Below are 21,257 nucleotides of genomic sequence, written 5' to 3'. Positions count from 1 at the left end.
GGGTGCAAGCAAGCTTCCTCCAGGATAAAAGGCCCCAGAAAAAAAGGTATCTCCATGACTGTTAACAGCCTGTTATACTTCATCTCACAAATGCAATGTGCCAAGTGTCTTTCCAGGCCCCTGTCATTTTAATGGATAACTCTCCATTGTGGCTAAATACTGCATCAGTCCCTTCAGAGGAAAAAGGAGCAAACTCCCCAAATCGTGTATACCTGACTGACAGGCCAGGGTTTGGAGTACAGCCAGGAAGGAATTCACAGTGAAAACCCCAGTTAATCATAATCTTCACTGGATGCAAAATTTCCCTGTGTCAGATTATTCAGAAGAAAAAGGGTTCTTTGTTAGACCACCACACATTTTCCTGCATTCTCCACAGGGGGGGAACAAAACACAACAAGATAGCTAAGAAATGAATATTCAAATGCATTGAAGTTTCTTTTTTCCCTTTGTATCTTCACAAAAACATATCCTCAGAGAATTATCATTTCTTTTTTTGCTGCCAAGCAAAGCTAACTGGATTTTATTTTGATGGGCACACTGCAATGAGTATTTATCATCCTCTGTGCCGCCTTGGAGCATGAGCATTATTACTGCATCGTACTGTCTATGCCAACAAACTCCTCTGGAATACTACAATGCCCAGAGAGCAACCAAAATGTGTTTGTCTAGTTATTAGCCTTAATTGCTAGGCTTCTCGCAGGAATACAATGAAAAGGTAATAAACACAAGTTACCTTTATTAATAGAGGACTAAGTTATTTTCTCATACAGGTTCAGGTTAATGTAGATTTGACTACATACTTTTTTCCCAATAAAAATATTTCAAAAGAGTGAAAAATGGCTTTAATCTTTTGGAGAAAACACACTCTTAAAACCTTGGTATTAACAATTTTTTTTTTCATTTTACTTGACTTCTGTGATATCTTAATCCAAACCTTCACTGTAAGGCTTTGCTAAGTGTCATTTAACAATCATTTTAAGTAACAAAAATTGTTAATTAATCACAGCATGAAATTAAACCGATTTTAACAATAAGAATTACAAATAACTTTTGAAAAATAGCACTCAATGTTTTACCTACAAAATAGTACTCAGTTATTTTATAAAGGAAAAGGTACAGAGCTCAGGAGCCCATTGCTGGCAGGTGGTATATATTTGAAAAGTCTATGAACATAAGGATCAATTTAGTCATTCTTCTTCCTCATTCTCTTCACTCACCTCTGCCAGCTCTAGTTAAAATTACAAGCTTGTGTGTCATCAGAACTTAAAGCACTAAGTATTTTCTACTAATAACAACAATTTTGCAAAAATCTGTCCTCTCATAGGTCAGAATTACTTCCTAACAGCAGCCTAACAGGCTTCCAAGCAGGGAGTAACCTCAGCTGGGATTTTAACAAGAACAACACAGACTAGAATTTAGGAGTAAAACCCTCCTGACCATCTTCTGTTTGCTGGAGTTGTCAGGTGTGTCAGCATTTGCTATGCCAGCAAATGATACCTTGATAGATTCATGCAGAGAGATTTAGTGAGAAAGTTATAATGAACCTCTGAGCATATTTAAGCAAAAACAACTGCCAGAAAATAAGGCAAAGATAATTACTGTTGACATGTTTAATCCCTCTGTGGTCGGTGAAATAATTCAGCTTGGTTAAGATGCTACATACAGAATATAGAAGAGTGTTTCAATAGAGATGGCATTTGGAACAGAAGATGGCAGGTGCAAGTAAAGTTTATTTCAGATATTATGGGCTTTGTGGTGGATTTACTGGTCTCAAGCAGCCTTCTCTTAGGGGAAAAAAGAAAAAGGTTATCTGTGCAGTGATGAATTAATTCCTCTACACACAGAAGACACAGGAAAACTACCTAATGGAAAGAAAATTCTGTTTTCAACTCATAACAGAATTTAGCTTTTAATTGCACATAGAAGAAACTCAGAATCCCCTATTCCCTTTATGCCATTGTTATGCAAGCTATTTCAAAGAAGTAAGGAATTTTTATTATCCATTCCACAGGGTGGAATCCACAGTACAGAACTAATAGTCTGGCTTTCACATGTACTTACTACAAGGAAGAAGAGATACAGGGTATGTGGGGCAGTGTACCTTTGAAACAGCCAGACTTCTACAATTGCAGAAGGTCGTTCAGTAAGTAGTCCTTTCAGCTAGAAGGGAGGAAAAAGGAAAGCTGAGTCCCTGTTCAATGCGTTCATAAGTCCATCACAAACTTAGAAATAATTATAATGCACACTCATGTCCCAGTGTATCACATGCCCATCGCTGACAGCCGGCAAATACACACCTCTTGTGGACAGGATTACTCAAGAGCAGGCTTAAAAGAGTTAGTCTGGCACAAATGAGCTATCAGAAGTTACAGCAAGAGAGCCTACAGAGCAAGAAGCACCTTAGGATGAGAAGGTGGCTCAGGTTACAAAGGAAAAGTTGGCCAGAAGGTTTAAATCAAGACATGAAGAGCAAATTCAAGGAATCACACAGTCCTAGGAGGGTTGGGAGGGACCTCAAAGCCCATCTAGTTCCAACCCCCTGTCATGGGCAGGGACACCCTCCGCTAGCCCAGGCTGCCCAAAGTACCGTCCAACCTGGCCTTGAACACTGCCAGGGACCCAGGGGCATCCACAGCTTCTCTAGGCAGACTGTGCCAGGGCCTCACCACCCTCACAGGGAAGTATTTTTTCCTAATGTCTAATCTAAATCTCCCTTCTTTTAGTTTACTCTATTTCCCCTTGTTCTGTCACTACAGTCCTTTTAGGTACTGAAAGGCTGCAAGAAAGGTTTCAAATATAATATGGCAGCACAAAGATTCAAGGAAAGAAAAAAAAGCATTGAAATGGAGGGGTTTTTTTCAACTAGGAAAACACTGTTAAAGTTCTTCAAACAAGTTCATTCCTGATGTAAATAAATCCTCTGAAACCAGTCAGTTTACACTAGAGGAATATTTACTCCCTGGAGCAATTGCAACATTCTTACAACTACGACAAACAATTCAACACAAGAATATCTTGAGTATTTTCAGTTGAACCAGAGGAGTAAAGAGTGTCTGTACATCAGTGTCATCTGTTCCATTCATCCTACAGTACAAACTATTGACATGCCATTAACATTACATCTGTCATCTCCCAACTAAAGCACCAGGGTGGGTGTGAAGGAAATGGTGTAAGAATCTGCATTTTGAACAATCATTAACTTTTGGATGTATCTGTACAGTAGGAATTCTTTTGAGTAGGAACTTGGATGCTGCTTTTTGGCGAGAACGGAATGAAATCAGGCCTTAAAGTCAGCTTGAAGAATCCACGCTAGGTTCCACTATAAACACTTGACAGAAGAAATACAAAATAAATAAGTGGCTTCAGTAGCACAACCACTTAGGGAAGTAAGATCTTCCTAAGGGTCCTACAAATAACAATGCTTTTTTTTCTTTTTTTCTTTTTTTTTTTTTTAATCCATCACAGAAAACATTCTGGCAGGGAATTAACTTTTTAGCCAATTTTTTGGCTGAACAGTAACATCAGATACTACCTAATACTAATACATGTGCTTGACCCATATGCAACAGTATCCTCTGCAATATCACAACAGAGCCTGTGGTGCTGCCTGGTTCTATGGCAGTAGCACTCGAAGAGCACTTCTTTTCAGTAGATCCCAGCTGAGAATCAATACCTTCACAGTCCCCCCTAACTGCTTGGTTCATACACTAACAGCATCGACACTTCTTATCTGATATCTGTCTGTCCCTCATCTTTATTACTCCTGTCTCATCCCCTCTGAGCATTCATCTTCTCACCTTCCTTTCAATCATCAGCAAAATGCATCTAACAAAGAAGGTGGGTGAGGGGTGCTGAAGCTTGCAGCGTAGATCCCTAGAAGACCAAGGCATGCAATGTGTCTGCAGGTTCTGTGGAATTATATATATATAGTGTGGCTTCTGTCATTACTATAACAGTGTCTTTTCAGGAAGAGTTGACCCTGTATTTTAGCTGACCCATGAATTTCTGACTCCAGCAAGTCAGGTGGAAAGCGTACAAAGTAGTAAAAAAAAACCCCAAACTAAAAATCTAATCCTCTAGTTGAAGGACATGAATCAAACGGGTCTTTACTCCAACTTATACTTTAGATTTGGATCAGGTAATAACATCTCAGTGAAAGACGTGCCTGTATGTTTCTCTTGGGCAAGCAGAATTCCTCTTTATTTCCCAAAAATATCTATTAACTTGGGCAGCCATAAAGCTCGACTTTTAGTAGATATAACTAATCTCTGAAATGTTGAAAGAGCAAAACTTACATTAAATACACTAAAATAATTTAGATACTATTACCTGTAAAATGTTTGACAACAAGGAGTATAATGCATTTAAAGCATAATCATGCTCTTGACAGAATACTCCAAACTCTGAGCTCCATATGCTCAGCACCAGTGCTTACAAAGTGCCCCGCTGAACCTCGGACGTGTTTGATCTTTGACACAGATTTCTGTGGCACTACTTTCTCTTCCTAATAATTCTTAACAGAAATATAGCTACAGAAGAGAAGTACCAAAACACTCCATCTCTATTTCTTTGTACCATGTTATTAATATTCTTCCAGTGTAGTTTCTGGTGCATACATTATGTTTTAATTAGCATTCTCTGAAATTAGCATGCCTGAAAAAGGCATTTGTTTGTTTAGGAATCCAGGTTTCCATCATGGGGCTTTTGTTTCCTTCCCAACCTTCACCTCAGTTTGACCAGCTGATTTAATTTGCCTAATTTTAAAAGATAATGGAACAACTCAAAGCAAATAAACTGAAGTGAAATTGAATCAACTCATTCAATAATATGCCTTAATATGATTTAATTTTACGCAGACTAATGAATACGAAATTAGGTAAGGCTCGAGCAACGCACACTGCAGCGCCTTTTGGATGAGGCGCCGCCGCCTCCTTTTGCCAGCGCCCCCCGGGGGCCGTGGCCGCCTTACACTGCTCCCACGCCCAGATTTAGAGCTGCCAGAGACCTCGCCCCAGCATTTCTCCCTGCAACCCCACCGGTTCCCAGGCAGGCGAGGGGCAGCGGTGATTCATTCGGGTATCCGACTGGGGAGGGGTATGCCCACTGCAGAGCTGATCTCACTGACCGCCTGAGCTCTGCAGACTACACGCTGCTCCCTGCACAAGTATCAGATGGCAAAAACACACGAGATCACTTTTAGACATTGTGGTTTCTCTGTCCGCCACGATCACCACCCCCTTGTCCTAATTTCCCTATTCTTTAAAAGTTTTTAAAAAAAATAATTTACAAGCCTTTTTTGTTGTCATACACTGTTTTGCTGGGTAAATATGACACGAGTGCAGCCTGCAAGCCCGTCTCCATGACTTAGCATCAGCGTCTGTCGTCCTGTAGATACCAAGTAGTAAGAAGTCTGACCTCTAGTGAACCCCAGTGCTTACATCACTTCTGCAAGAGACAGTCTTCGGTTATCTTCAGGCTCTTGAAAACTTTATTCATAGCTCTGAGATGAAGATATATTTTTGTTACAGAAAAACCCAGAGCAAAGATGCAAACAACAAAAGGATAAACATTATAACTTTAATTACAACAGATTTTTGAAGTGCCTAGAGAGATTAGGTACAGAAACGTCTGAATAAAGAAAAAGCTATGGTTTGACTACTACATTGTCCTTCTGAATCTGCTCTGCCTTCTTTTCATTATCAATACTTAAACCATATCAAATATTTTATCAAACTACTGAGAGATTTCTGAGGTATTTCAGGGTGTGCTTATATCACAAACCTCTTGAGTACAAGCACACGCCTGCAGAAGACTGCAGGTTTGCCTAGTACCCATCAAGCATTAGAATTAGGGTATACTTAAAATATATATATATATCTATTGCCTTCAAAATTTGCTTGAATAAAGGAAACATTGCAAGAAAACATGACAATTGAAAAAGATGTATGCAGTACTCACAAGGATTCCCACCAGCAATATTTCAACTAAGGAATCAAATATATCTAACTCGAGATATTGTCCTGCAAAGTTTCCACAAGTGACTGTTGCATAGAAATTCATAATTCCAGTCCTAGACAGAGTCATGCCAAGTAGTTGCTTGAGGAAAGGAGCCTAAACTTGCCAGAACAGTCAGGCAGAGGGGCAGAAGACTGCATCAAGTTCCATTTTCTTAAGACTGTACAAGCCACAGCATCTTTTAAATTCACATACCATCAGTGATTTTTTTTTTTTTTAAACTTCACATTCAGAGATTTAATCACATCTCTCAGAATGGCAGAGGCTGAAAGGGACTTCTGGAGCTCATGTTGTCCAACCCCCTGCTCAAGCACGGCCTCTTGCCCATCAGTGTGTCTGGATGGCTTTCGAATATCTCCAAAGATGGAGATTCCACCACCTTCCTGGGCAGCCTGTAAGGGATCTTACCCATAGAATTACCCTCTAAGAATGATTTCAGTAATTTGTTTTATGTGAGCCATTAATTACAATTTTGCTTGACAGAAGCACAGCATCACAGGCACGACGCACACAAGATGTTGAACCTTGTAAAACAAATCCGTTATTGACAACACATGTTCAAACAAGAAGTACAACTCTGAGTGGAGCATGCAAAGCAAACCAGATTAGCGCTTTCTTTGGCATAGCTAATGCTGTTACAGGAAGAGCAAAATACCTACAGGCAAGACAAGGAGGCATGCTTGGCTAGAACAGAGGCACTAGAAGCACTTCAATTTACCTATTCTGCACTTGTTTACTACCTTACATATAATCCTAGCTTATCATTCACTGGATTTGGCTAAACTACTAGGCTATATCAGATATACTCTTTAACCCATATGATGATCCTTCAAGTAACTCTTTAGTTGAGGTAGCATAGATAAATCTACACATCACCCTCCAACACCGATTGCTGCCATCAGGTGATAGATCAATTCAGCACATTACTTGAAACTAACAAACATCCCACATGAGAATCATCACAAAAAAGTGTCAGGGTTACACACCAAGACCTATTCTTAACCTGGTACTGGTGCCTCTGGTTCCCAGTCAGGGCCATGAAGCTTCTTATGTTTTTGCTTTTCTCTTTAAAAGGTACCTAGCAGAGAACTTTAGTGCTGCTTCTTGTACACAAAGCTACCAAGAGCAACTCAACCAAGAGCAGAGAGAAATAGAAACAGGTTAAATTGATATCTTCTCCGTATATTTGTGCAACCCCCAAGGGCAGTACCATAGTAAGGAAGACCACAGAAGCAGCACACAAGTTACCAAGAGACTAATTATTTGTGTATCTATAATAGTGTTTGCAATTCTCTTAGCCTTTGCTTAAAAATACTTGATACTGTCAAAAGGGACAGATTTTATGGCTGAGTCTAGCAAAATCCCCTCTGAACAAAGGGCATGAGAGATACTACCATGTGTTTGAACAGAGATAATGGCTTCTTGGCTAGGGGATAAGAATAATTTCCAAAGCTCAGCATAAATGAAAAAAAAAATAATCAAGTGACAGCTTGAATGTAAAAGACTTTGTTTTTCCTCTAGTTTGATTTCTGAAACACATGTATGCATTCACTGCTCATCTGAGTAACTTCAACTCCAGCAAGCATGATATTGCATGGGATCAAGCCCGAAGGGAAAAAAATCAACCCTTAACCATTTCTGAAAATTTATATTTGCATTTCTTGAGAGGCAACACGCCATCTCTGTGTTACCAGAGCACACAGCTACACTTTCGAGCATGACTTTTATAAAAATAAGCCCATATACAGAAACTACATGAAATTGTGAACAAGGAAAAAGAGAACACATCCACCCAATGCTGAAACTCGCTTTTTATGGTGAGGCACATACGTTCAGCTGGAGAATAAACTTTGGCTGCTACACATTTGGCAATACCAGGGAGTGAAGGTCACCCGGGTAATTCTTTAATTTGAATTTCCGTGCTTCCAAAGTCTTCCTTACAGAAAACTATAGTTACATCAAATAGCTTTTGTCTTTATGCACTCCTAGCGCTAACACACACACACACACACACACACATACACATACACACACACACACACGCAGAAGCCCGAGGCGGGTTTGAATCCCAAGTATCTACCTACGAGCCAGAAGCGCTGTGATAAGCGGCACAGCCCCTCAACACCCTCAACACCAGGCTGCTGCTGGATCTTATCTCAGGGAGTACTGAGAACGCCCCTTCGCCACGGAGCCAGCAGCCAACCACCCCGTCCCACAAAAAGCCGTGAGTTCGGCAGACTTTTTTTCCTTCTCTCTTTGGTAAGAGCGTTTCCCCCGAGCTAAGAGCAGGCGCGTAACTCGAATCCGTAGTCAAAAGCAACCTGCACCACGCTGGGGGAAGCCTTCCCCGGGTTCCCGGGCCGTACAGCCTGGAAGGCTGGCGGGCCCCCCCGTCCCTGCCCGCGGGGCAGAACGGGGCCCGGGGAGGAGGGCGCCTGCAGCACGACCACATAGTTTGTTGCTTTAAATTGTGTGAAGGCTACGGGACCCCAAGAACGGGCGCGCCAGAGCCGCAGGCGCCGGCACTGAGGGACGGGCCCACGGACAAGCGGCGGTAGGTAACTAGCCCCGCTAAAGCAGTAAGCGCTCCGGGCTCAGTCGCGCTAATCCCCTCACGCCAGCGGCCGTTGAGGGAGGGTGGCGGCGCGTGCCCTCACCGCGCGCCCCGGTTCCCGCGCCGCCAACCCGCCAAACCCCCGGGCCGCCCCGAGCGCCGACTTCCCCCCGTCCCGCGGCGGTGGGAGGAGGAACGGCCGACAAACGCCGCGCTCCCATTGGCTGCGCGGGGCGGAGGACTGCGAGGTGATTGGCTAGGCCTCTGCCCCCTCCCCCCCCCCTTTCGGCGGCTCAGCGGGTTGAATTCAAATCGGCACCGGTGGCGGGACTGGACCGGGCGGACGGGGCAGCGGTGGCACCGCTGCTGCCGGTGGGTGGCGGCTGTCACGCGTCGTGAGGGCGGCAGCGGGCTAAGCGATGGAGCGAGAGCAAAGAGAGAAAAGCTCTCTAAGCGCGGTCGTGGCGCCAAAGGTTTAAACCGGATCCCGGAAGGGTCCCACCCGCCCGCGGCGACCAATCGACGGCCCTGCACCCTCGGCGGCCGGTGCGGCGCGGGCGGGGCGGGGCGGGGCTGGGCCGTTGGGCGGCGGGCGCGGGCCGGGCTCAGAGGCGGGAGGCGCCGAGACGTCCCCGGCGGCAGCGAGGGCGGCGGGAACCAGCCAAGGTGGGTGCCACCGCCGCTTGCCCGCCCGCCCGCTGCCCTGTCGTGCGGGGGGCGTCCCGCCGGTTTCTCAGCTAACGCTGTAACCTCCCGTCCCGCAGGACCGTCGGGACCTGCGATGCGGAGCGCCGCGGCGGGATCGGCGGGTGTCGCCTCCTGAGGCTGCGCGGCGGCGGGAGAATGCAGCAGGCGGGCGAGGAGATGGGGACCGGCGACAAGGTATTTCCTCCGTTCCGCCTCGGTTTCCTCCGTGCCTGCTCCGCTGGGAAAGCAAACGAGCAACTACCCCCGGGGGCTGCTGTCGGCCGCGGGGGCAGTGGGGTCGGGTCGGCGGGGCCCTGCCGCCCGTGCCCGGCACGGTGACAGCTCCGGGGTGCCCGTTCTCAGCCCTCTGGAATCGCCGTGCGCGGAACGAAGGCGAGCGGAGCCCGTGGGATGGCAGTAATCCCGCGCCTTTCGCCCCCGCTGTAGCTTCCACCCTGAAGAAGATGACCTAAAACTTTACCTGGCGACCTTTACCCCCCTCCCCCCCCCCCGATTTGGTAACGAGCAGAACTTCCTGGGCCCCCTGCTCTTTTTATCCGTAAAGAAGATGTTTCGCTCCGTCTTTGTTGGTCTCTGCTACAGATTAACACTCGTTCTGGCTGTATTTTCCCTAGAGGGAAAGAAAAGGAAAATTACCTCAAGGATACCAGGGTGCCCGTGCCTTAAGCTAAAGGCGCAGTCAAAAGAAATGGTTTCGGGGGAAGGGTTTGTTGGTTCAGAGTAAACCCGCAATCTTTGACTCTGCACTACCCAGAAAATGCCATTGATTGCCATCCCACTGAGCCTGGTACCAGCAGGCAGGGTGGGATAGTGCTTCTGGTTTTTAACACCCTGGTTTTCTCTTTCTCTTGGCATGTAGGAAAATCATTCTTCTGAGCCATACAGGAGCATAATGAAAACGCCTTTGAAACAAACAGCTACCTCGCATTCAGTCTTGACAGAGATACAGCCAGACTGTCAGCCTCTAACCACACCCCCAAAACCAAAAGAAATCCTTCCAGCAGATCCATGGACACCTACTTCAAACCTGAAAATGCTGATCAGTGCAGCTAGTCCTGAGATTAGGAGCAGAGAACAGAGAAAGGAACTGTCAAACAACACAAGTGAGGTCTTACAGGCAAAACACTGTTTGCAGGTATGTTGTAAAGATGTCTTCTTTATTTGATGGCTTGTTTGGGTTTGTTGGGTTTTTTTATTAGCTGAAGGCTGTTTATTCAACACAAAAAAATATACATTAACATACTACAACAGTTTTGACTTTGGCGTATTTACCAAATGTAAGTAAAGATACTGTCTAGTTACATGCAACAGGTAATGTGTCAATGGCTTTATTTCTCAAAGGTGAGGGCAAAGGGAAAACACCAGGCCTTTGACAGTGCTTGCAATAAAGCTGTTGAATACCGATGTTTACATACTGTATAAAATTCCATATTCTCTTTTTCTTATTCCCATGTAGGAGCACTTATCGGGAGACGAATACGAAAAATCTCAACCAAGTCGTAAAGAGAAAAGTCTAGGGTTACTGTGTCATAAATTCTTAGCTCGATATCCTGATTACCCTAGCCCTGCAGAGAATATTTACATTTGCCTGGATGAAGTATCTGAAGAGCTCAGTAAGTTGGCATATATGGTGTTATATATAATTATCTACTTCTTACAAATGTGCCAAGGGCCTACCATTTGTGTTAGCACATTTTTGCTCTGTTTCCAGTGCTTCCTGTGTATTTGTCATCTTGTTGAAACCCAGCTTTAAGCTCTTAATTCCTAGAGCAATTATTTTAAAAAGCTGCAGTTTCTTCAGTGAGCTGAATCAAGAAACTCTGAGTTTCATTTAATATTAAATGTCTAAATCATTGCCGACACCACAAATAACCAGGTGCTGTTTTTCTGAATATAGAGATCATGATGAAGATTAGTGGTTGGATTTTTGCAGCAGGAACAAGCTCTTCTCAAGCTGAACCCACAACTTCCTTTCCAATCATGACATCAAAGCAAAAAAACTATTTTCTGCTCTCTATGATAATTGCAATTTCTCATTTTATACCCCTATTTTTATATTGCACTAATGATCTACTGAGAGTCTAAGCTTTTAACATTAAGCCAAAGCTTTTTTTTTAATCAAAGAGCTATGAAATTACAGTATTCTACAGATTCTGACACTGATAGGAATTATGAATCATACTGATATAAAATTTTAGGTGTCATTATATCTTCACAATATATTGGACACAGAAAAAGAATGACTTGCAAATTAACAAAACTTCTATTTATACTTTGTACAAAATAACATCTCTTCTAGAAAATGTCTAGTCAAACCCAAGAAATTAGTATGCAAAAGACAAAAGGACAGTGTGTTCATAAAATAATGTAAAAAAAAAAAAAGGAGTTACAAACCAGTTGTCTACTGTGTGTTTCCAAGTTTATTTAACGAGACAATCTAAAATCAATGCAATGAATAATTAAAATTAGTTTGGTTGGTTGGTTTTTTTTTTTTAAGCTGTATTGAAACCCACCTAATGGCTTTTATGGCAACAGTAAGTTTTTTATTTTTTAAGGAATGTTGTAAACCAAGTAGAACCATGGAAAAGCAAGTCCTTCCATATGTAAGGCAAGAATTGTTTTCCTTGCTGGCAAGATCCGTGAGGGCTATTTTCAGAAACCTCTAACCAGGAACTGGCAAAAAAGAGCTTAGACTTAGATTAAGAGAAGGGAGACTGGTGCCTTCTCTGTGAAAACCATGTTTCAAGTAAGCATATGACATAAGATACATAGTAGAGGTGTCATGGTCTCTTTTAATCTTTTTTTCAGATGTCGAACGCAGGCGCATTTATGATATTGTGAACGTGCTGGAGAGCCTACACATGGTGAGCCGCCTTGCCAAAAACAGATATGCTTGGCATGGGCGGCATAATCTCTCCAAAACCCTGCAGGCTTTGAAAAAGGTTGGAGAAGAGAACAAATACACACAGCAAATTCAGATGATCAAGAAAAGAGAGTACGAGTATGAATTTGATCTCGATGGTGAAAGAAACGAAGACACGCCAAGATCTTTCAGCTTAAATGAACATTCAGAAATTTCATTTGTTGAGCTCCCAGGAATGGAATTTCGTGCTGGTAATAATTCTCTCTAATGCCAAGAATAATAGGTGCTTGTAATGATAAATACCTGTGAACTTGGAAAAACATTTATTGGACTCTTTTGTTTATTTATTTTTTTCTGAAATGCTACTGCCTGAAAGGCACCACAACTGTCTGTGGGGAAAAAAAGTGCTTTGCACTCTTTCAGTTCTCTTTTTCATTCAATTCTTAGACCTATAGTTTTACAGTGCAAGAACAATGGGGCATCAGGCAAAAGTCTCCAAAAATACCCAACATACCATCCAACTGCAGGATTTATTACTGTGGGATGTTGTAGACGCCAAAAGGATAAATTACTCAATTTATTTTTAAATATTGTTAAATACATTGTATAGCCTGCAGTTAAGCATCTTAAAGAGTACAAGTTGTCAGACAATAGGAAATGTATATGGGGGAAACATCACCTTCTCTCTCCATAGTTAGTCTTGGTATACACCTAATTACCTGAGTCTTGCCGTGTAGAGACATGATTCTGGAGTCCACATTGGCCCTGCCTAGTTGCTGTGTTGTTTGTTCTTATAATTGTTACTGACAAATTTCTTCTTTTTTTTTTTTAATGTTTGTAGCTAGCGTGTCACTAAATGCTTTAATCCTTTCTCCTGTCTGCTGCAGCATCAGTGAATAGCAGGAAAGACAAGTCTTTACGGGTGATGAGTCAGAAATTTGTGATGCTGTTTCTTGTATCGACTCCTCAAATAGTAAGCCTTGAAGTTGCTGCTAAAATCTTGATTGGAGAAGACCAGTTAGAAGACTTAGATAAAAGCAAGTTTAAAAGTAAGTAAAATGCTGCTGTCGCTGTCTGCTTTTTGATCTTGCTCTAAATATCAAGTGTAAGCTAAACAGACTATTCTGGTACAAGTTTACATAGTGTATAACACTGTTACCTTTTTTCCTGCCACAGATTTATGTAAGCCTCTAAAAACTCAACTAAAGACCTTGTTTAGTTTTTAATAGGGACCCACTTGTGCATAGTGATTGATGCATAAAAAAAGAAAAAGTCTATTAAATCCTCTCTCCTAAAGTAATGTCAAAAAAGCTGCTTGTTGGTAACAATTTCTCTTTCCTCAAGCAGTCTGTCAAAGCTTTCAGCATCGTTTCATCAAAGATGGCCCAGAATCATGCAAATGTGTTCTGGTCATTTAATTTACTTGTTGGAAATCTAAAGAAATTCTGTAAAAGTCCTGTTAATAACTTACACGTGAGAGGAAGTGAAACCAAACACTGTAACTGCCAATTATTTCTTCATTCTTTTACTCTGCTCTCAGTTCCCTGCATGCTTCCCCTTCTTCCTCCCCATTGAAATGAAAAGGTACTTCTAGGTGTAGGCCTGTACATCAATAATAATCAGAAATGCTCCTGCTCTTGAGGCATCAAGAAGTAAGCATGAATTTCATTGAAAATTACTCCCTTGATTCTCAGACCCCTTCGTTTTTTTTCTGGCATTTTATCTATGTGACAAGAAAACTGCTCCTCACTGGTTTCAGTTCATCATTTCCATCATGGCAACATAGAGAGGGTGGGCTTTTTTTTTTTTTTTTTCAGTAGGGGCTTTTTGTTTGTTTTCATGCTTCCTCCATAACATCTTCCTCAGTCACACAATAAAAGCATTTTCAGCACGTTCCATCCATGTGTCCATATTTCAGGTATCACGTTTTACAGGGTTCTTGGTTAAGAAGCATAGTCCCCAGTTCCACGACATGCTGGACTCTATCTTCTCATTAGCCAAAGCTTTGGCCTTAAGCCAAAGCCACTTCTTTGCAGTCCAGAAGTCACTTGGCATTTGACTGCTGCCTAAAGCTTTTCCCCCATAGCTCAACCTGAAGAGAGTTAAGAGCATGCAGAGTTAATATCCTGTTGGATTTAATGTGCCTTTCCCCCCTAGTTCCCATATTCACCACTGCCTGTGCACACCTGCCTTGTAACCTATTTATTTTGACTATGGAATTGGTATAGGTTTGGCCATCACCCAGAACCTAACTTGTTTTGAAAATGTTTCTTTCTGTAGGTAGCATAATGTGCTCGGCGAGATTTCCTTTTCCAGATTGGTATCTATATCGTGCTGTTTTACACACAAACTTTCTAATGTGATAGGTTAGTTCATATTATTCCATAGTATAAATATCTGCTCCACAACATTGTTGTTATAAAAAAATTGTAAAGGTTTTTTCCTTTTAGCAGCTAAAAGGGCATTATAGCTATTATATCTGGTATTTCTTGTCAATTGGAATTGCTGTATTTTTCATTTATTTCAGCCAAAATTAGGAGACTTTATGACATCGCAAATGTTCTCAGTAGCCTTGAGCTTATCAAGAAAGTTCACGTTACAGAGGAAAGAGGTAGAAAACCAGCATTCAAGTGGACAGGACCTGAGGTCTTGCCTAATATTCAGGGTAGGTGTATGTGTCATTTCCTTTTGTTCTGCTGATGATTTTGATTGTTTCTTTGTTTTCCCTGCTGGAAATCTTCACTCTAAAAGACAGTAAGCTAAGCAAAAACGCACTAGTCACATCACCATCCTTGGTCCTTGACAGCGTAGCCCATGGCTACGTACTTCCACCTAACCAATGTGATTGCGTGTCCATTTTTGCTGCTGCTAGTACTTCAGTTATTGTAAGCCAGGCTCAAACAACTGCATATGACATGTATTTACTCTTTGGGGTTTTTTCTGCTTTTTAGATACAAAACTTGAAACAAGTTCTACGACCTGTCCCCCACCTGTTTCAGAACCCATCGCTTCCAGACAGCAGTGTTCAAAAAACCTTTTCCCTTCAAGAGGAAAGCAAAACTTCACTCGGCATCCTTCTCTAATAAAGTTAGTTAAAAGTATAGAAAACGACAGAAGAAAGATCCAGTCTGCTCCCACAAGTCCAATCAAAATCAGTGTAGGTATGTATCATTTTTCACTTGGATGTAGCCTTGCATTAAATATGGCTTACCGTATTAAATGGCTCACCATCTTCTAGGTGATGCAGATGTGTGGGTACACCTGCTTCCCACAAACATCTTAAGATCTCTCAAAAATAGACAAGAAGGGGAAAATACATATTGCCTCTAAAATCTGAGGCTTTACAAGACAGTGAAAAGCTAAACTGGTCTGTGTTGTGCACAAGCTCTGCAGTTGGAACACAGAAGCCCTTTCCAGTTTGGTGGACCAAATTCAGCGCACTGTAGAGAACTCTATCCCCCTCTTTCACATCAAATACAGGAGTGGCATATTACTATTTGTGGTGTAAAAGAATATTGAATCCCTTTTTACATCTCACTATCCTGACTTTGTGTAATGCCTTACCACAAACTTCAGTTTGTGTAGTGTAGTCGAGGCTACAGGTATTGTATCTTTGTCAACTGCTCTAACCCTGGTTTGTTGTGGATACCGTGCTTTAGATCTTGCTCTCCAGCCACTTTTGTATTGCATAAAGTTGCCAGAAAATTATCTATTATTATCTGGTTCTTTGTTGCATAAGGAGCTGAGGCTTTAAAATATTTGACATAGGCTACCATCCAATTGATTAAATCAAGTCTGGGCTGCAGTTTGAGGATAACACAGAGCCTTAGTGTCTTCTCATTATATGTGTATGCTACATTAAATAACTCAGTCTCCTTGAGACAAAATTTAACTTCTACATTTGAGGTACTAACAGTTTGCTTTTGTTCCCCCCCTCCCAACCAGGTATCGATCAAAATTTATCAGCTTTCCCAAGTAAAATGGCTCAGATTCCAGCAATTGCTAAACAGCAGCTAGAAGGACAATCAAAGTAAGTTTGCACAAGCATTAAGGTGAGAAGCTTTACTTTGTTGCTGGCCACTAAGTTAAATGTATGCTCAGTTTGAGTTGTGCAATAGCCTCCAAAAACCGTAACCCCTGATACTGCAGGCTGGTTTTTTCACGTTTCTGCTTAGTGGCTGGAACAGCAGAAGTTTCTCTAAGTCTTTGTATGGCAGAAAATAATTTGTCAGGACATGAATTTCTGCAAAAAGGCATTAAAATACATTTGGGCTTTTTGTTTGCTTGTTTTGGTTATCTTTAAGGAAAGTGATGAAAATGAAATTGTCAAGATCTGCTGTGGAATGTGACCTGTCATCACCTGAGGTAGTCCCCAAGCACGACCCTCCTGGCACCGCAGCAGCCCCTCAGCAGCCGGCGCTCTCACAGCCGCTGGCTGGCTGTCCCCCAAGCCACGGCGCAGTCTCACCAGTGATGCTACCTCATACTCCTTCTGGTGTGTCCTATGCAATATATCTGCACCCTTCCCAAGCCCACACTGTGACAACGTACAGCCCAAGTTTCATGTTGCAGCCTCTACCGTGTGCTAATGTAACTGGAATTAAGAGCGTTAACTCAAAAGCATTAAATAAAACAACCACTGAGGAAGGGGACAGTCAGATAGCTACAGATGATCCAACAAAGTCCTTGACAGCTAAAGAAGGACAGACTGTAAAATCAGAAACTTCATCACAGCAGTGCCTGAAAAGACCACAAGCATTACAAGAGAATAATTTAATTAAAAGGTGTAGATGTGATGAGGAAAGCTGTGATCTATCTCTGGTAAGTTACATTATTTTTAAAATGCTGTTTTATAGCTTAACAATGTTGCCTCCTACCCATTTTCAAAGTCATTTAGGAGCCTACCACTGTGTGTAGACTTTTTAAATAACATTATGCTTGAATGGGTGACATTCATCTGTTGTGCTCGCTGATGTTTGGGGGGGCTGGGTTTTGTTTGTTTACACACACATATGTATCAAATATCACATAAGCTTGCTGCTATTTGCAAAGCATCAGGCAGAATATCTAGTACACAACGTAACGAGTATCTTTGAAAGGCCAACCTAGGATCAGGCTATATTTTTGTCCTTGTTCCTCTGTCTTCCCCCTCCAAATATGCTGAATGCTTTAGTGTCTCTGTAAATTATTAGGCTGCTTTTAAACTGTGCTTGCCAAAACTGTCTTGAAATGTCAGGAGCGCTGTGTGATAATGTGTGGTGTCACACGTTATCCAGCTGTGAAGGAGCAAGTGGGCATAACATGGAAATGGTTCTTGTTGACTAGAAATTTTTATGGCACAAACCTGGGAATCAGGAAGCTTATTTTCCTAATTTTTAAAATTAATGAATCTCATTGTAGATGTGTAATTGAGAATGCTCAGGCTTACAATGTCTGTCTTTGGGTCTGCGTGTGCTTTTTTTAAAGCGAGAATCCATTAAGGAGGAAAGGCTACCTTCCAGTAGCTCACAAATGAGTGATGAAAAGGACAATTTCCAGGAAGAGAGACAGAACAAAACTGAAACAATAGAGCAAAACGTGGCAAGTTGCTATGACCAACATAAAAGAGAAGATATTCCAGAAGATGAGGACAAAACCAAACCTAAACAAGAGATACCTGTAGCATTTGCCATTCCTGCTCACGAGGTAAGCTTTGTCAGCCACCTCTTGGGAAACAAGCACCTGGAGTCTGCAAAAGAAATGAATTATACATCTACAGATTGCCTTTGGTTGGATTCTTTTCAGTGTGCTTTTAAAAATTTTAGTAAGAATGTAGGACTTTCTGTGTTAAGTGCACAAATGAGAGGACATGAAGTGACTTTAAGGCTCTGACTGGGATGAAGATCACAACTGAGACTAAGCAGGTGAAGGCAGGGTTGAGATTCCTTCATCCCCAGTCCCTTCCTTGTGTATATTTAGTCTTAAATACTTGGATTTACAACACAACCAAACAAAGCTCTCGTCATTGCAGAATTTGGTCCCCTGCAGTAAGGCTTACTACTGTAGAGAACCTGCATAAAGAAGTTCTGTTGGCAAAAACAGAATTTGGAAATGCAAAAGGATTGTCTTCCAGTATTTGTCTTCTGAAAAGCACTACTCAAGAATGAGGTGACATGATGATTACTGTGTCCAGATGTCTCTTCTTGTAGTTACAAAAAAAAAAGCATTCAGTATCAGGATTTCTCTTTAGTTTAACAGCAGTGTGTTCATCCCAGCTGGATTTCCGTTCCTCGGAGGGGATCGGCTGGGAATGGAGCCAGCAGACTTCTGCACAGTAGGGCAGTCTTAACCTCTGGAGTGTTTGTTGGGCCGGTTCTGTCTAATGCCCAACAGAAGGTAGTACAGGCAAGGAACACAGGGTGCTGAGGACCTGGAGGATAAAGAATAAGAACAAGGCAAGGGGTGGGGGGCACTTCAGAGAAAAATGTCTTTTTTTGGTTTATTATGTGTTTGGGGTAAAGGTCTATTGTCTTTTTTGTTTTCAGACTTTTTTTCCCTCCGGCTATCTTATTCCTCTTACTCAGTGCACCCACGGCAACAAGGCAGGCTTTTCTGATAAAGAGCAAGCTGGGATATGCTCCTTACAGCACACTACCTACAGCTCACCCATTGCTGGTGAGTACTGAATAAAGCAGCTGTACAGTTGCCTGGCTTAAAGGACTGTGGGCCAGATTAATCCTGCCGAGGTAACGAAATCACAGCGCTATGGCTTGAGTCTCAACTGTTAAACCCCCTTCAACACTGGATATTTCTGTTTCAGGTGTCATTCCAGTGACGGCACCTGAACTGAAAGCAGTGAACTTTCCTGCTTTTCATATAACACCCCTGAACATAATGCTGTCACCGACTTCTATAGCTGCCACACCTGTACTGAGCACCTCCTGTTTCAATTCAAGCAATAGCAGTTCTGCTCAAAATCCAAACTCTTCGGTTCTGAACTTCACGGTGCAACACGTAGGACTAATCCCTGCTGGTGTGCAAGTTCCTGCAAATCCTGTTCTTCAGCACCTGCCAGCCTCTTCACAACCAGAAAATGTTGGCCATCGCTCAGAAAACGTGAACTTGCAAGAAGAGAAGGTAAGTAAAAATAGATTGCAAATTCTTGACCGCGGCAGGTTGAGTGGCAAGTGGAGTTCAGCAACTCCTTCAGAGCAGGTAAAATTTTTCAATTTTTTTGTTGTTGTTCTTCTTTACAAATCAGCCCTGCTGCAGAAGAGCTGGCAGTGCAGGCCTGCATCAGTGCAAGGTAACTGGGTAGGAAGGAAGAACAAGTATCTTATTTGTTGTGGAAGTGGAGCCAGTTGGAAGATGACAGGATGTGAAGAGACAGCTCTCTTAGAGGGAGGATTTTTCATAGATTTGAGCTGACACTTAGTAACAAACTGTCCACTTGTTACTTGATCTTTCCTTCTTGTGACTCTCCCAATCTACTCCCAAGTTTTTTCATTTAATGTGTTGGGGTTTTTTTAAAAAGGAGTAGGACTGTGGAGGATTTAAAAGAATTAATTTTTTTTCCCCATGGGTTTTTCTGTATGTTTTGTGTAATACTGTATGGCCTAAGATCTGCTTGCCTTAATAGATGCAGCAAGGAGTCCAGGTATATCCTTCTCAGTAAAAAGCTGTTACACTTTTAGATTTCAGGAAAAAAATGAGTTTCCTAACAACATCCCGCAGAAATATAGAACTAGAATTCACTTTTGTTTTGTTTTTCCTCCCCTTAAATGAAAACAACTTTCTCTCTTCTCTTTAGCTTTCTGTTCCAAAGGAACCCCAAGAGCCCCAGAGAGTTACAGAAAACTTTTTCCGCACACCAGGAGGGCCCAACACGGTATCTTCGCTGTCTGCAAACTCAGAGGGTACCAACAGAACCTCTCAAGGAACTCTGTATATTCCTCAACGAAAACTTGAAGTGTCTGAAGACTAATTCTAGGACATCAAATTGCTGAATGTGTTAGCAGGCATAATTACTGGTAACACACTGCACACACCTTGGGCTGAATGATGGACAATGTGTGTTTTGGACATGTATTGGGAATACCTCAATACTGGAATAGCCTTAATTAATGCTTTAGGATTAAAACTGGCTCTTAATGAGAAAGTTGCTGTCTAATATTTTTTTCCAAAAGGCTTACCTGAAGTATTATAGCAACAAATTTATGTATCTTGTCAGGTTTTGTTGGGTTCTTTTTGTGTTGCTTTTCTGCTATGCAAAGTAAGCTGAAATTGCCTTTGTACATAAAGGTACAGTCTGTCAGTCAGTACGTATTTTGCACAAAGAAAAGTACTGTGAGTGTGTACATATTTTATGTCATAACAGAAAGGCCATGGTTAAAATGTCTTGCTCCTGTGTTCCATAATGCTCTTTTGTATAGTTAATTAAAAAAAAAAAAAAACAAACACAGCAACAAAAAAAGTTTCTTAATCAAGTTTTATGTAAGTTAAGAATTATTTATACTGTATTTTTAAACAAATTTGTTCAGATTAAACTTACATCAAACTCAAATTTTTGACTTTTTTTGTTTGATCACATTAAATTACCTGAGTTAAGTAATACATTGTATGTTCACTGGCATCTCTTTGGTTTCTTTTGTCAGGCAGGGGTGTTTGTCTTCCAAAGAAAGGGACAATGGAATTTCATCAGAAAGGGATTTAAGTAACTTGGTCTGACTTATGAACTCGGTGACTAGAGGACACATGTCATAAGAGCCACTAGAGGAAAATATATGTGTTAGGAAGTTTGGAATCCAGAGTATCTTTATCACCTGGAGCGTTCTGGGAAGTGCAGTGCAGACAAGACAGCAGTGAGAATTTGCAGGGTTTGGGCCTCAAACCGAACTGACCATCGTAGTAAGATCTGAAGCTGAACACTCCTTACCTTGTTTCTCCTCCTGCAGAGTTGGGGCCGGGTGCATGGCTTGCCACGCACACTACATCGCTTCTCTTGACACTGCAGAGGCTTCAAGCCTAAGAGAGATTTTGCATTTCATTTAGCCAGAGGCTTCATAACCATCTCAACCAGTTTGTGGCAGAAATGACATGTGTGGTAACTGAAGTAAAAGCTACCCACTGTTGCAGACA

General features: G+C 42.0%; 1 protein-coding gene across 1 annotated transcript; it reads left to right on the top strand.

Annotated features, from left to right (window-relative positions):
• Positions 1 to 9,412: 9,412 nt before the first annotated feature.
• E2F8 (E2F transcription factor 8) lies at positions 9,413 to 20,103 on the top strand (the record flags this gene model as incomplete). The annotated part of the gene is made up of 13 exons (XM_084263101.1): positions 9,413 to 9,451; positions 10,137 to 10,412; positions 10,734 to 10,890; positions 12,086 to 12,391; positions 13,028 to 13,189; positions 14,668 to 14,805; positions 15,092 to 15,301; positions 16,086 to 16,170; positions 16,445 to 16,961; positions 17,607 to 17,825; positions 18,665 to 18,794; positions 18,940 to 19,256; positions 19,930 to 20,103. The coding sequence occupies 13 exons, from the start codon at positions 9,413 to 9,415 to the stop codon at positions 20,101 to 20,103; spliced, it is 2,730 nt and encodes a 909-aa protein (XP_084119227.1).
• Positions 20,104 to 21,257: the final 1,154 nt, after the last annotated feature.

This window comes from Gallinula chloropus (genome assembly GCF_964237585.1).
Source record: "Gallinula chloropus genome assembly, chromosome: 4".
NCBI classification, from domain to species: domain Eukaryota; kingdom Metazoa; phylum Chordata; class Aves; order Gruiformes; family Rallidae; genus Gallinula; species Gallinula chloropus.
The sequence above is the reverse complement of the archived record's forward strand: the minus strand, read 5'-3'. Positions and strand labels throughout refer to the sequence as shown.